An 18,725-nucleotide genomic window follows, 5' to 3' on the forward strand; every position below is an offset into this window, starting at 1 on the left:
AAAAAAAAAAAAAAAAAAAAAGAAACAACCATCTGATAGGGAAATAAGTAAAATTTAGGTAATGCTTACTTTATTACTTTATTATTATTATTATTTTTTGAAATGGAGTCTCGCTCTGTCACTCAGGCTGGAGTGCAGTGGTGCAATCTTGGCTTATTGCAACCTCTGCCTCCTGGTTCAAGCAATTCTCCTGCCTCAGCCTCTTGAGTAGCTGGTATTACATGCATACGCCACCATGCCCAGCTAATGTGTCTTTAGTAGAAATGGGATTCGCCATGTTGGCCAGGCTGGTCTCGAACTCCTGACCTTAGGTGATCCACCTGCCTCGGCCTCCCACAGTGCTGGGATTACAGGCATGAGCCACTGCGCCCAAACTACTTTATTATATGTACATATACTAACATGGGCAAGAATTCTACAAATATTGGAAAATCTCATTCATTTGGAATTTTGCGATCATTTCAGTGGGGCTGAATTTATGAATAGCCTTCTAAAACTGAGATGAGAATATTTTCCAAAAAAATTATTGGTATAACAGAAAATGTTTATAATTATAATTCTTCAGAAAAACTATTTTTAAATTTAATTGAGAGTAATGTATATATAAAACTGTGTATTCCAGCAAGACATCATTTATCTAATCATAAATCCCATGCCTAATCTTTATTAACAACAATCTGCTAGTTTCACTCAGTTATTACAGTCTTAAATAAGTTAAAAATCTAAAAATGTTATGGTTTTGAGATATATAAATATGAATTGTCTTTAAGCCACTGTATTCCAATATTCAAAGTGTGAATATTCTAATGTAAAACTAAAAGGAAGAAAAGAGTATACACAGCTGATAACATCTTAGAAAAGAGAGCAAAGCTTGCAAAAGTGGGTTATGTGGAAAGTGTTTCCGGGTTATGGAATAAGACAACACACACACACACCATAACGGAAGCCACAACTTAACCATTAAATAGAGATCCAGAAGTTACCGTTCAGCAAGCTTTCGAGCCTCTTCTGCCAAAAGAGTCATGTTGTTTGGGTCCCCTGTAGATTCTGGCTGAGTGACTGACTGCACAGGAAATAAAGCACTTATTCTCAAAAGACTGAATTATTTAAATTTAATAAAGCAAGAATCAAAACTAAATTTTTGTTAGAGGGTTAGAGGGCAAAAAGAATGCCTCTTCCTTTTTTTTTTTTTTTGAGATGGAGTTTTACTCTCGTTGCCGAGGCAGAAGTGCAATGGCACAATCTCAGTTCACCGCAACCTCTGCCTCCTGGGTCAAGTGGTTCTCCTGCCTCAGCCTCCCGAGTAGCTGGGGTTACAGGCGCCTGCCACCACGCCAGGCTAATTCTGTACTTTTAGTAGAGACGGGGTTTCTCCATGTTGGCCAGGCTGGTCTTGAACTCCTGACCTCAGGTGATCCGCCCACCCCGGCCTCCCAAAGTGCTGGGATTACAGGCGTGAGCCACCGCGCCTGGCCCCAAGAATGCCTCTTCTTATTTTCAGAGATCTTTATTTAATATCACCACCCTCGACTGCAGATTCTATTTTCAGTAAAGGATAAAGGAAGATTAAACTGCCTAGTACCATAGAAGGAACAAAGCTAGAGAAATAACCCAGATGTCCCTTGGTTTTTATCCAGTTTGTAATAACTCTTTCATGCCAACTATGAGCAACGTGGCTTTCTTGCTCCATAATTAGGGACAAACAGAAAGATGCATGGAGTCAATTTAGTTGAAGAAGCACTCCACTGCCAGTAACAGACTTGCTACAAATCCCAAGGGCCTCCCCCATCCCCACCTCAGACGTTTGCAATCACTTACCACATTGGCAGCAGCGACTTTTGCTTTCTCAAGTTCTCTGGACGCGATTTCAATCAACCTCTCTGTGTTCTCTACATGGGCACGTGCTTGTTCAGCCAAGTTTCCAGTCTCTTCAATGGTATTCCGGATATTTTGTAAACGGCTAATTTGGCTGGACAGAGTGTTATTCACTCTCTGTAGGCGATCCATCAAATTCTGGTCAACATCTAAAATGGTTTGCAGAAGAAAGTCTGTAAATTATCTGAAGAGGATCATATCATCTCACATGAAATCTGAGGCCCTATGTATCTTTACTCTTCAAACATAGCAGCTTTCTGCTAGGTTTCTGCAAAGCCCCTGGCATAGTTGGACAGCCTTTACCAGGCCCAGTAGGTCCTTCTCTGTATACTCATCACACTTATCCAACCGTATGCCCATCTGCCCACTTGACTATGAACTCTTTCTTACTCATCACTATATCGCTGGTCTTATGCAATGGATGGCAAAGAGAAGACACCCAAGGAATGTTTGATGAAGGCAAGAACGACTGACTTTAATACCAGCACATGCGATTTAGTCATAAATATACAATGTTGTTAAAAATGCTGCCAGCCCTAAAAGCCAAACATTTTTCAAAACCCAGAAAAAAACTAGGTTTAAAACAGATGTTGAAGTATGACAAATTGAACTCATTTTGCATTTTAAACTAAATAGACTCTTCTGCCACCCCCATGCCCCAGCATATTAGTGTAATTTCTTTCAAACTGATCTCTGTTTTTGAATAGTTCTTAAAATTATTCTTTATTAATATGCTCATTCAACTTAAATCTCATACTCAGGTCCTAACAAATCAAAAGATAAAATATAACCTGTTATTATTAAAACTCTCATGTATCGTCAGGTTTTGTTGGGGTCTAAATTTTCTAAGGAACGTAAAAACAAAATAAAAAATAAAAAAAGATGAGAAGTCAAAGGTAAGATCAATAAAGATGAATACAGGTTTGGAAAAAACCAAACTGAAGTGGGGCTACCAAATGCATGTGCAGAGGTGATATTCTACAAACTCCTGCCTAACTGTGTATGGTGGTCCTGCTTGGAGGGTTACTCAATTATTTGATAATGTAAACATTTTTTGGCTGGGCGCTGTGGCTCACGCCTGTAATCCCAGCACTTTGTGAGGCCGAGGTGGGTGAATCACGAGGTCAGGAGATCAAGACCATCCTGGCTAACACGGTGAACCGCCATCTCTACTCAAAATACAAAAAATTATCCGGGCACGGTGGGCATGTGCCTGTAGTCCCAGGTACTCGGGAGGCTGACGCAGGAGAACCACTTGAACCCAGGAGGCGGAGGTTGCAGTGAGCCAAGATCGGGCCACTGTACTCCAGCCTCGGTGACAGAGTGACTCTGGCTCAAAAAAAAAAAAAAAAAATGTGGTGCTATAGTCCCCACAGGAACTGGCTTACACTCTACTTAAAAGCCCAATTGTTATCTCCAAGTTCTAACCCCTGTTTACCCTGGCAATCTCAACCTCTGAGCTATTTCTAAGGGCAGAACAATCAAATAGGCTGCTATGATTGTTAAAATCCCAAGCCACCTTATAAAGTTTCATCACTCCTGAATCATAGGTCTTGTATTAATTACAGTAAATACTCCTAAGTATTATTATCCAAATCCTGAAATCGCAGTGGCTTAACAAATAAAATTCAATGTGGGTCAGGAGTGTGGCAAATACACATGCAGTCATTTGGAGACTCAGGCTCATTCCACCAAACATCTAAATCTCCTCTGTTGAATCCTTTCTGCATCTTGTCAACTAAAGAAAAAAAAAAAGCAAAGGAGAATACATGGGAGATATTTCAGGGTCTTGGAAATGACATACATTAGTTCCTCACACATTTCATTAACCAGACAATAGGTATATGGCCCCACACAGCTGAAAGGATGCAGGGAAATGCAGTCTAGCTGTATGCTAAAAAAGAAAAAAAAATTAAGACAACAAGGTGTTTTGGTTAACATTGCTGTTACACATTACCCCAAAACTTGGTGACTATTATCACTCCATTTCTGTGGATCAGGAATTTGAGAGATGAGACAGGTGCGTGTACTGTGGGGTCTTTCTCATGAGGTTACAGTCAGATGCTAATCAGGACTGCAGTCATCTCGAAGTCTCAACTGGGGCTGGGGAGGGTTTATTCACATAGCTGACATATTGCTGGCTGTTGGCAGGCCTCAGTTCCTCTCAACATAACACATTTCCAGTGGGCTGCTTGAGTGTCCCTGGCCATAGCAGCTGGCTTTCCCAAGTATCTTAGTCTGTTCTGGCTGCTAGAAAAGAATACCACAGCAGCCTGGACAACGTGGTGAAACCCCATTTCTACAAAAAATACAAAAATTAACCAGTGTGATGGCATGAACCTGTAGTTCTAGCTACAGGTTCCAGCTACCTGTACTTCCCACAGGAAGAGAGGTGGGAGGATCACCTGAGCCCAGGGAAGTCGAGGCTGCAGGGAGCCATGATCACGGCACTGCATTCCAGCCTGGGCAACAGAGTAAGAAAAACCCTATTTCGGGGGGAAAAAAAAAGAATGCTATAGACTTGGGTGGCTCATAAACAACAGCAGTTTATTTCTCACAGTTCTAGAGGATGGGAAGTCTAAGATCAAGGCACTGGCAGATTCAATGTCTGGTGAGCCCACTTCCTCGTTTGTAAGGACTTTCTTCTCATTGGGTTCCCACACAGTGAAAGGGCCAGGAGCTCTCCAAAGTCTTTTTTATAAGGGCTCTCATCCCACTCGTAAAAGCTCTGGCCTCATAATTTAATCACCTGCCAAAGACCCCACCTTCTAATACCATCACATTGGAGGTTAGAATTTCAACATATGAATTTTGGGAAACATAAATATTCAGTCAATAGCTGTGAGCAATCCAAGAGACCACAGTGTAAGTCATAATGCCTTTTGTGATGCAGCCTCAGAAATCATACTATCATTTGTACCATACTGTTTATTACGGATCAGCTCAGATTCAATGAGAAACACAAGGGTGCAAATACCAGAAGTGAGGATCCTTGTGGGCTATCCTGGAGACTGGCGACCACATGAAATTTGGTGAATATATGCCACAAGACAGTTTTGGGCGGAGGTCACAGACAGAACCAGCAAAACAACTTGGTGGTTGGCTACTTGACTTATTAACACTAGCTTAATAAATCATCGGGAAAGACAATGTACATGATAAAAGCCGAGCCAATCCTCTTATAAATAATACAAATGCATCCATTATTTCGTTTTTTACTGTGGCACAAATCCCTCCAAAACTCCTCCCTACACCTTCCCTCAACATAAAATATAAACTCATAAAAATATTAGGAAAAGCCGGGGGCAGTGGCTCACGCCTGTAATCCCAGCATTTTGGGAGCCAAGGCGGGCAGATCACCTGAGGCCGGGAATTTGAAACCAGCCTGACCAACCTGGAGAAACTCCATCTCTACTAAAAATACAAAATTAGCCGGGCATGGTGGTGCATGCCTGTAATCCCAGCTACCCGGGAGGCTGAGGCAGGAGAATCACTTGAACCTGGGAGGTGGAGGTTGCAGTGAGCCAAGATCGGGCCACTGTACTCCAGCCTCGGTGACAGAGTGACTCTGGCTCAAAAAAAAAAAAAAAAAGCAGCTTATGAAAACGCATGCCTTTAATGATTTTTAAAACTATTTTAAGACATCCTGTAATAGAACAGATTCAAAAAATGCTTGGAATTTCAATATCAAATAGTTTTTTATCTGTTGGAAAATCACCCTACGGTTACTATATCTTAAAGTAGTAAGTTTGTCAGGTTGTTTTTTGAATTAGTGTTTAAAAAATGAAATAATTTATAATCCACCAAGTAGTTTAAAAACGGAGAAAGAATTTTATAAAACCATACTAATTAACCTTGCTTTAGGACCCACATCTAAAGATTGGTCCACCTCACTGAAGTCACGCACTGTTCAATCACGCATACCTTTGACATCCTGGGCCTCACGAAGGAGGTCCATAACTTCCCTCTCTGCTTCCTTTAGTCTATCCTCGAAGGCTTGATCCGTCACCATCTCATCCCCAGTTCCAAGGTTTGCTATGAGACTCTCTAATTCCTGGAGCTTCACTCGATGATCAGCAACCTAAACATACGGAAGAAAGAAAAGGGAAAGGTAGGACACACAAGTATTCCTGAAGAACTCAATCACACTTCCTGCAGGAATCATGGGCACTCCATGAATATGTAGTTCTATCCACTCCACGGATGTCTACTTCTGAAGAGAAGACATGGCTAGTTTTTCTTTATTTTTCTGGCTTCAAAAGAAAACCTTCAGAGCCATTCCTTTGACTTTAAAGACTGCATGCTGATGGTTCTCCAGCTCTGACCTCTCCCTTGAGTGTCAGATTACCTTCGTGATATCTCCACTCAGCTCTCTGATAGGTATCTCAAACTTAACAGCCAAAATTATACCTCTTACCTCTATTCTCCCTGATGAATTCTCCATCTCAGTAAATAAGGCCTCCAGCTACCTTAAGCAAAACACCCAAGACACATCCTTATTCTTTTCTTTCCCTATCCTGTCCCCAAACACGCATATTTATCCAATCCAATTGAGGCTTCCCATTAAGCCCCATTTCTAACCATCATTGTTCACACAGCAGTCAAAAGTGCTCCTCTTAAAATATAATCTGGATTTCCTAGATTTTAAGAGTTTCTTCAATGCATTCTTATTGGATTTCGGATCAAATCTAAACTTCTTACTATAGTCATCATGGTCCCATATAACCTGTCCCTACCAACCTCTCCAGTCTTACCACAGATCACACTCTCTGCACTCAGCAGGCTCCAGCCACTCTCCAGCTCCCAGGCCTCTGAATACCAGGTTCCTTCTGCCTGGAACAAACCTACCATTACTTTTCACTTGGCTCATTCCTTCGTATCCATAAGATCTCACCTTAGATGAATTCTGTAGAGAGGCCTTATATAAAGTAGTTTCCCCCAGTTATTCTCCATTTGTATTCTTCCTGGCACTTATCTCAGTGTTTGTTTTGTTTATTTATTTTTTATTATTTGCCTCCCAACTGGAACATAAGTCTTTAAGAATAGGGACCACATCTATCTTGTTCACCACTTTTTCTATAGAGATTAGTGCACAGTAAGTTTCCACTCAGTGTCTGCTGGAAGAATAAATGAATGCACTATTGACAGCTTACCTTATCCTTTACCAAACGGTAACAAGCTGGACATTCCTGGCAGCCAGGCCAAGACCGATTGTAGAAATAGTTTTCTTCACACTGGTCACAGCGATTTCCCACAAAGCCTTCTCTGCATTCACAGCGACCATCGTCTTTGCACTGAAGTGAAAGAGACCCCTCGGGATGACAGTCACAGGCTGCAGAATAAGGAGAAAATAATACATAATTAGCAAAAGAAGGAAGAGTATATCTCTTAATTCAGACTGGCAACAATAAGCTGACTATACTATTGTTATAATTTTCTGAAAAACAGGACTATTTATGAGATATTAAATGGCTAAGTCTGTTTAGCAGAGAAAACTGACAGTTTTTAAAGTCAAAATGAGCTTTAAAGTAAAATGTGCAACCTTTGGGACACACTTCAGGTTACTTAGTAATTAGAGAAGTTATGAAAGTCTCAGTGCTCTTTTCACGCACTTCAAGAATTCATCTCTACCTTCAATTCTCCACTGTTTAATATTTCTCTAAGGAACTAGAAAACCCAAATGCTAATGCTTCTTTTGCATTATCTTATAGATTGTTTATTCACTGTGTTCTCTGAACTGAGTCAATCACTTATGCTACATTCCACAGGAGAAATGAAGGAATTCAGAAAGCAAAAGCCAATCTGTTCTGAGGCCCAATTCCAGGCAAGTGTTTATGCCAAAGAGAAGCAGATGTTTATACGTAATCATACCAAAAGGGCCCCAAGGGTGGGAAGCAACTACAGCCAGTAAGTCAACAAACACATCGTGAACAGAATCCTCCACTATTTCATTATCTGCACTAAGAATGCAATCCATAAAGAAGTTTTGTTAACCACAGTGGGAAAGCTCAGTAATCAAAGGAAGACTTCCTTGGAAAAAATAAAAGATTGGAAAAAGGAAGAATCAGAAATGTTATAAAAGAAAACATACAAAGAAACCAGAGAAGGCTTTCATCTGCAGAGTTTTAGAAATGGATACTATTCATCAAATAAAGCATCTATGATGACTTAGGTACAGCCCTGACTATGAGCCAAGCGGCTAGACGGAGGCTGTCAAAGTCTTTTCTGGCCTTAAGACACTAACTAGAATTAGGGGAGGCTTAGAGTTGTATGCCACCACCACCCCTTACGTTTGCAGCCTTCAGGTCCAAACCCAAAGTGGTTGACCTCACAGCGCTCACAGTGCTGACCGGTGATGCCAGGCTGGCACTCACACTGGCCGGTGCGGATGTCACACTGCCCATTGGTGGAGCCCAAGGCATGGCAGTCACACCTGAAAATGAACACAGGACATTTTCTCAGGCAAAAAAAAAAGATTTTAAGCAAAACTTTTTTTTTTTTTTTTTTTAGTATAGCACTGATCTTGTATCAGAAAACTGAATGGTAAGCGTTACTAAGATGGAATGTTAAGGGTTATTAAGCCCCTAATGTTCAAGTAATTTTCATGAGTGGTATTCAGAACTTCTTTTCCTAACTTAACTGCTACCAGCGTTCTCCAACCTGGGACTGTATGGATACTAAGTAACAACTTTGAAAACAGAAGTTCCCAGGCTGCAACCCTGGAGGGTCTGATTCTAAGTGCCTCAGACAGGACCTGGCAATTTGTACTTTTAAAAGGTTGCTCAGGCGATTCTGGCACAGCTGGGGCCACTGTGCTCCACTCCTTTCTTTCAATAGCTTTATTACAATTCTCCAGCATCGCCCCTGAAGGATGCCTTGCCTACATTAGGCACTCCAGTAATTTCTAAACAGTCAACTATTAAATGTAACTTATAAAAATTCATTTTTTATAACAGAAAAAGCAAAGATTACTTCCACCAAAGGCACCTATGTCTCACCTCTCACAGCCTTGCCCACTCTGCAGGTTGTAGAATCCAGGGTCACAAGCACCACAGTCCTGGCCAGTCACGTGAGGCAAACATTCACACTGCCCCGTCACGGGGTTACAGCTGCTCTGCTGCTTCACTGTCCCATACAGATTGCAATTGCAGGCTAAGGCAGGAAGACAGAGACAGCAAAAGACACAAATCACCTGAGAGAAATACTAAAATATAAACAATCCAAAGAGATTCTTTAGACTTGTGTTGCCAGGTTGGTAGCTGCTGGTCACATGTGGCTACTGAGCACTTTAAATGTGGCTGGCTGGTCTGAATTGAGATGTGCTATAAATGTGAGATATGCAATGGATTTTCAAGGCTTCGCATGAGAAAGAATATATATTTCATTAATAACTTTTATTGATTACAATAAGAAATAATATGTTAGATATATTAAATAAAATACATTAGTATTCATTTCACCTGTTTCTTTTTATGGGACCACAGGTGTCAGCCGCCATGACTGTCCTTCTTTATACTTTTTTAATGTGGTGACTAGAAAATTTTAAATGACAAAAGCAGTTCACAATGTACTTCTATTGGACTAAACAACTATACGTATTTTAAGAGACACACAGGAATTCTCACAATAAAGGGGCATTTAACTGTGACAGAATCTGGTTAAAGGCTGATTACCTTTGCATTTGTCTGCTGGATTGGGAGCCAGGGGATTTCCAAAAAATCCGTCTTTGCACCGGTCACAATAGAAGCCAGCAGTATTATAGATGCACTTCAGGCATTCTCCTGTCAAGCGATTGCAATTCCCAACTGCATTGGGATCGATGTTGTCATTGCACTGGCACAGGCGGCAAAGTCTCACAGGGCCGTTTCCACCCAGGGGGTCTCCAAAGTAGCCATCATCACAGAGCTCACATCTCTTACCTGGGGATGAGACAATCTGATGTTATGAGAAAGAAAGTCCAGAGTAATCATCACATGAGAGAAGACATGGTGCAATGGAGGGCAAAGGACCTGGGCTGCAGCCCTGGCATGAGGCCAGACCACCAGAGTGACCTTGAGCACATCTCTATTTCCTCACTAGAAAGGAAGCACCTGGTCTGCCTACTTCACTTCAATTGTTGTGACAATCAACCCAAATCATCTATTAAAAGTGCTCTGTAAATGAGTTAAGCCCAAGGTTTATAAACCTCTCCAGTCTCAAAGGATAGTACATTCGTATACGTTGTTTTGGCAGATATTAAAAGAGGTGAAGTGCCACTCTTGACACCACAGGTTTCCCACACAACAGGGTAAGCAGAACCATTCTCTTCAAATGTAACAGGCATGTGCTAATCCTTGTTAATCAGTATCAATTGGTACAAAATCAGGGTATGTTAGAAGAGAACTTAGAAATCATCAGTTGCTACCTGCTTGTATTAAATATTATAGCTCAAGGAAGAGAGAGGGTAAGTAATTTGCCTGCAACCAAAGAACTGAGAGGTAGAGAGGGAGAGCTAGAATCCAGGGCTCTTTCCACTGTCCTAAATTCACCGCTCCTCACCCTTCCTTTTCCACTTACCTACTATGATTAGTTCAAGTTGGGCTCACGATATCTTTGTAACCAGTAGGGCCTGAATTAGCCTAAAATTTCTGGTGAATCCGAGGTTTATTAATTCATTCAACAAGTATTTTCTGAGCTCTACTACATAACAGCCAGCGCTGCTCTAGGTCATTAGGACGATGTGAACAAGGTGGATAAGGTCTCTGCTCTCATGAAGCTTATGCAGCGGTTGGTGAAGACCAATACACAGACACACAAATAAACAAGATTACTTCAGATAGGGAGAAGCACAAAAAATTTAAACAAAATAGAGCAACATGATGGGGTGAAGGTGAGGGCTACTTTATACTGGTGGGTAGGGAAAACCTCTGTAAGAAGATGACGTTGGGATAGCAATGGAAAGATAGAGAAGAGACCAGCCAGGATATTATCCAAGGGAAGAAAGTTTCAGAGAAAACAAGATAAGCCATGGAAGCAGTTCAAACCCATATAGGAGCATGGAGGTCAGAGTAAGTAAGGGATTTGGTTTTAGTGTATTAAGAAGCTACTGGAGGGTTTAAAAGTGGTGTAATGTGAGGTACATTTTTAAAGGACCATTTTGGCTTTCATGTGGAGATTGGAGCCACTGTAGGGGAGCAGGTGAAGCAGGGAGAACAATTAGGCAATCCCAGGTGAGAGATAATAGGTTTGAACCTGGGTAGTGACGGTGGAAGTGGTGAAAAGTGGTCAGATCTGAGATAAAATCAGTAAGATATGCTGACTGTTTCTAGGACTTGAAAGGAAGATGAATCAAGTATAAGCCCTGAGGTTTCAGCTTGAGCCACTAGGCTAATGGCAGCATATTTACTAAGATGAACAAGACTGGAGGAGAAACAAAGGGTTGAAGAAAAGGGAGGAAATCAAATATTTAACTTGGATTTGTTTAAATTTGAGTTCCTTAGGCTATGTGAATCAAGATGGCAGCAGAAAATGGCTGACACAATCAAATCAGCACGGAGTGTAGGGAAACTGCGAGGAGAGTGTAGCACTTGAGACAGGCTCCATACCCTGGGCCTCAGGTGGTGGGTGGAACAGCTAGCAGAACTTAAAGGTGAAAAGAGCTGTTTGGACAGGGTCTGCCAGGAGCTGAGAACTTTGATTTGAGGTCATCAATCCAGAGAACCCCATAGAGAAGGGGCCATGGGATAAATACTCTGTCCTCACCCTCTTCCTTCTCTGTGAGCTCCCGTATGTGCTTCCTGCTGTCTGAATGCAAATGGAGCCTGGCATTTGATGCAGTGCATGCAGTTCTCAACCAGGGTGCAGAAAGGTGAACAGGGATGTGGAAAGGCAAGTGGAAGGCTTCTAGCCCACCACCCAAGTGGAAATGGCAAGTATGTAGCTCAGGAGAGGTGTCAGAGCTGGAAATACAAACTTAGCTATCATATAGAAAGGCTTTTGAATCCTAAAGATGAGATTTGATCACCTAAAGGGGAGATGGTAGATCAAGGTGACATGAAAGCCCTTGGTTGAGAGACAGAGACAATCAGGAGATACCCAAAAGACAGATGGAAGGAAACAAAGAGAGTGAGCCTCAGTTTCCTATTAGGAAAACCATAACCACTGAAACTGAACCAAACACAAAGATCCAAAACAACCTCGAAGCCCCTTTCCCCAAGGTCTTTTTATAGAATGGAACACTGAAAGCAGATAGAGCGAGCAGACTTACCAGTGGTGCCAGTAGGACAGTTGGTGCACACCACCTCTTTTGTCTTGGGGACAACAGCACAACTTGAGCCTCCGGGACACGGACAGGGCTGGCAATCAGAGGAGGTTCCTGCAGTTGAATCTCCATAGTACCCATCACTGCACTTCTCACAGTGCGGGCCAGCCGTATTGTCTCTGCAGTTACAAACACCTATTTGGAGGGCAGGTGTGAGAAAACAGGCAAGTGTACAAGTACAGAAGACAATGAGCACTTTCTACCCAAGTGCTAAAGAGAAGTTAGATCTAAGAGCTGCCAAAGATCATCTCACCTGTCTCAGGATCACAGGTCTCGCTGTGTCCACTGCAGGTGCAAAGCACACATGGACTGTATGGTCCAAGACTAGGAGTTTCTCTTCTGTAACCTGAAAGGCACATCTCACAAAACTGCCCTCCATATCCCACAGGACAGGTGCAGGACTCCACCCAAGTTGCAGGGACTCCAGGCCCAGGACGAGCACTTGCCAGGGTGACATCATCCAAATATCCAGCACCTGTGTATGGTGAGGAAAAGAAAATCACCAAACTGGCTTGTTTTCCAAACCTTGTGTAAACTCAGTAACACTAAAAAGTAACTAGACCCCAAATTCCAGAGAAAACCAGCCATTAGCTTAACTGGGCTCTGATACACTAAACAAGATACCCACGTCTATCCCCTGGAGAAGAGAATTAGAAAACAGCATTTAGAAAAATCATGTGGTACTGAGTGCTAAGTATCTGGAGTGGTGGTATAGCAAACTTTTATTTTATTTATTAATTTGTTTATTTATTTATTTATTTATTGAGATGGAGTCTCACTCCGTCTCCCAGGCTGGAGTGCAGTGGTGTGATCTTGGCTCACTGCAACCTCTGTCTTCTGGGTTCAAGCAATTCTCCTGTCTCAGCCTCTTGAGTAGCCGGGATTACAGGTGCGTGCCACCATGCCTGGCTAATTTTTTTTTTTTAGTAGAGATGGGGTTTCACCATGTTGGCCAGGCTGATCTCGAACTCCTGACCTTAGGTGATCAGCCTACTTCGGCCTCCCAAAGTGCTGGGATTACAGGCGTGAGCCACTATGCCTGGCCCAAACTTTTATATTTTTTAAAACACACACACATACCCTTAGATTTGCTGAATTTTACAGTCCCCACCTATGTGAAAAATGAAAAGCATTAGACAATCATTTGAAGTGAGAAGAGATATGAGCAAGAGTGTGGGGGAAAAAAGAGTTTACATCTATAGCCATTAAGCAGTGTTTTCATTCTTTTGCTACAAAAGCAGGCACTAACTACAGAATTCAAGGATAAGACAGACAGGAAAGTACCTGTCAACAGGTAATACTCAGGTTATATAATTTCTGTCCTCTGTAAAACAGCCAAAAAAAACCCAAAAAACAAAAAACAAAAACTCTCAAGTAAAGTTCTAATACTCAAGGTTACTTCTTACAAGTATACAATTACTCCAAAGCCCAATGCTTTTCCATTTCTATAAGAAATCAGAGGAAATCTTATATTGCATTAGACCAACGGTTCATCCAATCCAGTGGTGCCCCGATACAAGCATCAGCAGGAACATTTTATCAGAGAGGTAGAGGCCTCAGTAACACCATCACATTTCCCTGTAATCTCCATTCTTCTCTAGGGTTTTGTAGTCTTATGCTTAAAGCGTATTTTTCATGTTATGAAATAGCACTTGCTGTTTATAAAATTCATTTGAAAATTGACCACCTAAGGCTGAAGGACACCTCCATTACTACCCTAAACGTACTGCTTTAGTATGTTTACAGGTTTCTCTTGCCTAGTTAGGTCATGAGATGTGACTTTATGGTTTACTGTGCTTCCAATTCTAAACATCTTTAAGTCTCCCCATTCTAAAAATACTCTTTCATCGATCTTGTCCCTACTGCCAAATTATAGTCCATGTCTTTTCCTCATAGCCAAACTTCTTAACAGAACATTCTGTATTTTACTTCCTCAATTTCAAATTACTTTTTAAAGCACTGTGATCTTTCAGTTTCACACCCTCCCCCCATTGATTGATTGATTGATTGATTGATTGAGATAGATCCACTCTGTAAACTCAGGCTGGTATGCAATGACATGATCACAGCTCACTGTGGGCTCAACCTGTTGGGCTCACGCATCCCCCTGCCCTCAGCCTCCGAGGTAGCTAGGACCACAGGTGTGTGCCACCACGCCCAGCTAATTTTTTTGATTTATAGAGACAGAATCTTGCTATGTTGCCCAGGCTGGTCTTGAACACCTAGCCTCAAGCAATCCTCCTGCCTCAGCCTCCCAAAGTGCTGGAATGACGGGCGTGAGCCACCACGCCTGGACAGTTTTAACACTTCCTAAAAACAAAAACCCAGCAATGATTAAGGAATCACCCAATCTAAAACCCAATGATGCTAGCTTCCTAAACTTGTTAATTGTTTCTCTTTCTTAAAACTCTTTTTCTCCCTTGGGTTTTATTTATTTATTTTATTTTTTTGAGACAGGGTCACACTCCATTGGCCAGGCTGGAGTGCAGTAGCGCAATTACTGCTCACTGCAGCCTTGATCTCCTGAGCGCACGTGATCCTCTCACCTCAGCCTCCTGAGAAGCTGGTACTACAGGCGTGCACCACCATACTCTGCTAATTTTTTGTACTTTTTAGTAGAGATGGGGTTTTGCCATGTTGCCCTTGGGTCTCAGAGCATGGACCTTAACTGTTTCCAGGATTCCATCCTTCTTTCCCATCTATATTTTCTATCATATTTTCAAGTTTAAAAATTATTGCCCATATGTTGACAACCTTCTAAATCTGGATCTCTAGTCCTAATCTCTTCCTAAGCCCCAGATTCATATTTCTAACTACTTATAAGCCATTTTTATCTGGATATTCACACAGGCTTCTCAAAAATCAACACATCTAAGCTGCAGATGCCTCTCCCAATACCACATCATCACTAACTCCACCTCCCCAAATAGCTGTACCTTGCTAGAGAAAAAGGTCCTTGTTTAAAACATTTTTTTAGGAAAAAAAAAATTTGGCCAGGTGCAGGGGCTCATGCCTGTAATCCCAGCACTTTTGGAGGTTGAGGCGGGGGAATCACCTGAGGTCAGGAGTTTGAGACCAGCCTGGCTAACATGGTGAAACCCCATCTCTACTAAAAATACAAAAATTAGCCGGGTATGGTAGGGCATGCCTGTAATCCCAGCTACTTGGGAGGCTGAGCAGAAGAATCACTTGAACCGGGAGGTACAGGTTGCAGTGAGCCAAGATCATGCTATTGCACCCCAGCCTGGGTGACAGAGCAAGACTTCGTCTCAAAAAAAAAAAAAAATTTTAAGTCTTAAACTCTTGTTCACCTAAAATTAGAACAAAATCATTCCATAATTTATGACTTTTAATAATTTAACCAATGGCTCAAATTATAAATTATAATTACATAACAGTAAATAAAAAGAAATGAAGATGAGGCAACTTGAGCCAGCAGAATTATAATTAGAATTTTTTTTTTTTTTTCTGAGACAGATTCTCATTCTGTTGCCCAGACTTGAATGCAGTGGCATGAGCTCAGCTCACTGCCAACACTGCCTCCCGGGTTTCAGCAATTCTCATCCCTCAGTCACCCAAGTAGCTGGGATTATAGGCTTTCGCCACCCCGCCTGGCTAATTTTTGCATTTTTAATAGAGATAGGGTTTCATGTTGCCCAGACTGGTCTCAAACTCCTGGCCTCAAGTTATCTGCTCACCTCAGCCTCCCAAAGTGCTAGGATTACAGGTGTAAGTAACTGCGTCTGGCCTATAATTAGGTTTTTTAGAAAATCTATTCATATACAATGTAATCTCTCAATTGACCTACTGATCAATTGAGTAATCAATTAGTAAATAATACTATTTACTAATTTTACCAAATTTTTTCCAGGTCCTTGAAAGCAGTTAAAAAATGCATTGTTCTTATATATAATTCATGTATAATGTGGTTGTTATACAAATTCTCAGTGTTATATATTAGGAAAGAGAAACTTTTGCATTATCACGAATCTTTCTACCCGATCTTTTTAAACAACTCTCCTAAATTATATCATAACTTACTTCTCTCACTGTATGTCCCACGGATTTTGATAGAGGTCAAGTTGTTTAGGAGCTTCTGAAATTCAAAAGGGGTAAGAGCAGGCCTCCAAGGGTAATCTGTTGCTTCATGGAGCCTGGAGAGAAAGAAAGGGCCACATTAACCTCTGTAAGGATAATTCTGGATGTTGGGGAAACATTTCTTATTCATTTATGCCACCAACAATGCAATGCTCTGACAGTCAAATCAAACAAAAAATGAGACTATTGATTTGGTAGTACAATTGGAAAAGATAAAGGTAAACAAAGGAAGGCTCCCTTTTACAAAATCACCACAATAACCCAGAAGGTTTTCTTTAAAATATATCTAGAGGCCAGTTAAACTTAAATAAAGACACCCCTTTCACAATGCTAGTCAAGTCTCATTTTACAAAGAAGGCTATCTTACCTGAAGACATACTTCACAGTGGTCTCACTTGGATAGGAATTGCCCTGAGCGATCAAGGGCACAGATACTCTTAAGCCAGCTCCTTCAAGTACAAGGTCTTCTGCAGAGAGGCGAGTATCTCGCCTGTCCACTCGAAAGGAGAAGGAGAGGTTCTGACCATAACTCAACACCTGCTTGCCCAAGAACTTTGCTGGAATGCAGACACAATGGTGGGCAAGAATGTGAGACTGAGATTAAACAGAGGCACACAGCAAGTCAGACTGCTTTCTAGCCTTACTTACCAGGAGCAATGAAGTACCTAGGAAAGTAGCTGTCTGAGATCACGGCAATATCTTGCCTCTCAGAGGACCACTCAAGAGACGCTTCAGAGCCATCTCTCTGTTCCACACGCCACCCATCCTCATCTGCAGGTAGAGAAGGAAAACACAAGCACTTTACGCTGTAAATATCGTGAATTCAGGTCCTCTATGTACCATAAAAATGTGTAAGACCACACCTTGTATACAGAAAGGCATCAATAAACCTTTTTAAATAAATGGATCCTACAACAGTACCTATATATGCTATACCACTCAAACTATATTTTACTTTATTACTATTTACATAACATTTGCAATCACTATTCATTGAGAGAAATTCTAAAGCCAAAAGTACATTTTCATTAAATTAAAAGGCCAAACTATAGAAACTATGCATGCTAAATAATACAAAGTGTTGCCAACCATCAAAAAGCCCTCAAAGAGTTACTGATTTTATTTTTAAAAATATTTTAAGTGTAGTCTCACAGTTCTAACAGGTTGGGGGATGAGGTCTAAATTACCAATCTGAAAGGTAGAGGAGATAGAATAAACACTGTAGCCAACAGCATTTGTACAGACAGAAGAATGCCCAAAGCAGAAGCAGGGTGTGCAACCCCTAGGATTAGATGATTCCAGATTAAAAAATCCAGGTTTGCATCTGAAAAAGATTAAGACACACCCGGTTACTTTTTTTTACTTGAACTATGGTAACAGAGAAAACACAATGCAGCGGGAGAAAGAATGCACTACCTTTCACAATTGAAGCCTTCGACATTGTCTTTGCAAACACATCTTCCTGTTTCAACATTACATTCATCTATGCTGCCAGAGGGATCACAAGAGCATGGCCTATTCAATGAAAAATGGATAAAACAATCAGAGAAGGGAGAAAAATTCTATTATTAAAGTCAACCCTTTTTTTTTTTGAGACAGTTTTCTTTTTTGAGACAGAGTCTCGCACTGTCGCCCAGGCTGGAGTGCAGTGGCACTATCTCGGCTCACTGCAACCTCCACCTCCAGGATTCAAGCGAATCTCGTACCTCAGCCTCCCAAGTAGCTGGGACTACAGGTGCATGCCACCACACCCAGCTAATTTTGTATTTTAAGTAGAGACAGGGTTTTACAATGTTGGCCAGGATGGTCTCGATCTCTTGACCTCGATCTCTTGACCCCGCCTGGGCTTCCCAAAGTGCTGGGATTACAGGCGTGAGCCACTGGCACCCAGCCAACAGATTTTTTAAAAAAGAAATACACATAGAACAAAATGGATCCTAAAGTCTTTTTCTTTTTTTTTTGAGACAGAATCTCGCCCTGTCACCCAGACTGGAATGCAGTGGCGAGATCTCAGTTCACTGCAAGCTCAGCCTCCCAGGTTCATGCCATTCTCCTGCCTCAGCCTCCTGAGTAGCTGGGACTATAGGCACCTGCCACTATGCCCGGCTAATTTTTTTTGTATTTTTAGTAGAGACGGGGTTTCACCGTGATCTCGATCTCCTGACCTTGTGATCCGCCCGCCTCGGCCTCCCAAAGTGCTGGGATTACAGGTGTGAGCCTAAAGTCATTTTTATATTGGTTTCAGTCTAAGATAGTCATCCCATTAAAACTCTGCTTACTCTCTGTACAAGCCAAACCCCTTGTGGCTCACCATTACAGCTAGTCCTCAGTCTTGCTGACAATTATTATGGGAAAAATATTTACCCTGCTGCCAACAAGCCACAAGATCTATTAATATGTGTTGACTACATATAGATTCTGCCCCCTTCTTCTGGCTTTGAAAATATTTTAC

General features: G+C 41.5%; 1 protein-coding gene across 1 annotated transcript in view; it reads right to left on the reverse strand.

Annotated features, from left to right (window-relative positions):
• Positions 1-1,267: 1,267 nt before the first annotated feature.
• LOC105511892 (laminin subunit gamma-1) overlaps positions 1,268-18,725 on the reverse strand; it is a 105,556-nt gene continuing 88,098 nt past the window's right edge. The window contains exons 7-20 of the mRNA XM_011942106.1: positions 17,690-17,788; positions 17,461-17,597; positions 16,922-17,044; positions 16,641-16,830; positions 16,217-16,329; positions 12,429-12,650; positions 12,122-12,310; positions 9,549-9,794; positions 8,874-9,027; positions 8,166-8,308; positions 7,029-7,207; positions 5,800-5,956; positions 1,819-2,024; positions 1,268-1,539 (exon numbers count right to left, since the gene is read on the reverse strand). Of these exons, the coding sequence (XP_011797496.1) occupies positions 1,498-1,539; positions 1,819-2,024; positions 5,800-5,956; positions 7,029-7,207; positions 8,166-8,308; positions 8,874-9,027; positions 9,549-9,794; positions 12,122-12,310; positions 12,429-12,650; positions 16,217-16,329; positions 16,641-16,830; positions 16,922-17,044; positions 17,461-17,597; positions 17,690-17,788 (2,200 nt within the window). The 3' untranslated portion in view covers positions 1,268-1,497. The remainder of the gene's footprint in view (positions 1,540-1,818; positions 2,025-5,799; positions 5,957-7,028; positions 7,208-8,165; positions 8,309-8,873; positions 9,028-9,548; positions 9,795-12,121; positions 12,311-12,428; positions 12,651-16,216; positions 16,330-16,640; positions 16,831-16,921; positions 17,045-17,460; positions 17,598-17,689; positions 17,789-18,725) is intronic.

This window comes from Colobus angolensis, unplaced genomic scaffold (assembly GCF_000951035.1).
Source record: "Colobus angolensis palliatus isolate OR3802 unplaced genomic scaffold, Cang.pa_1.0 Scaffold206, whole genome shotgun sequence".
NCBI classification, from domain to species: domain Eukaryota; kingdom Metazoa; phylum Chordata; class Mammalia; order Primates; family Cercopithecidae; genus Colobus; species Colobus angolensis.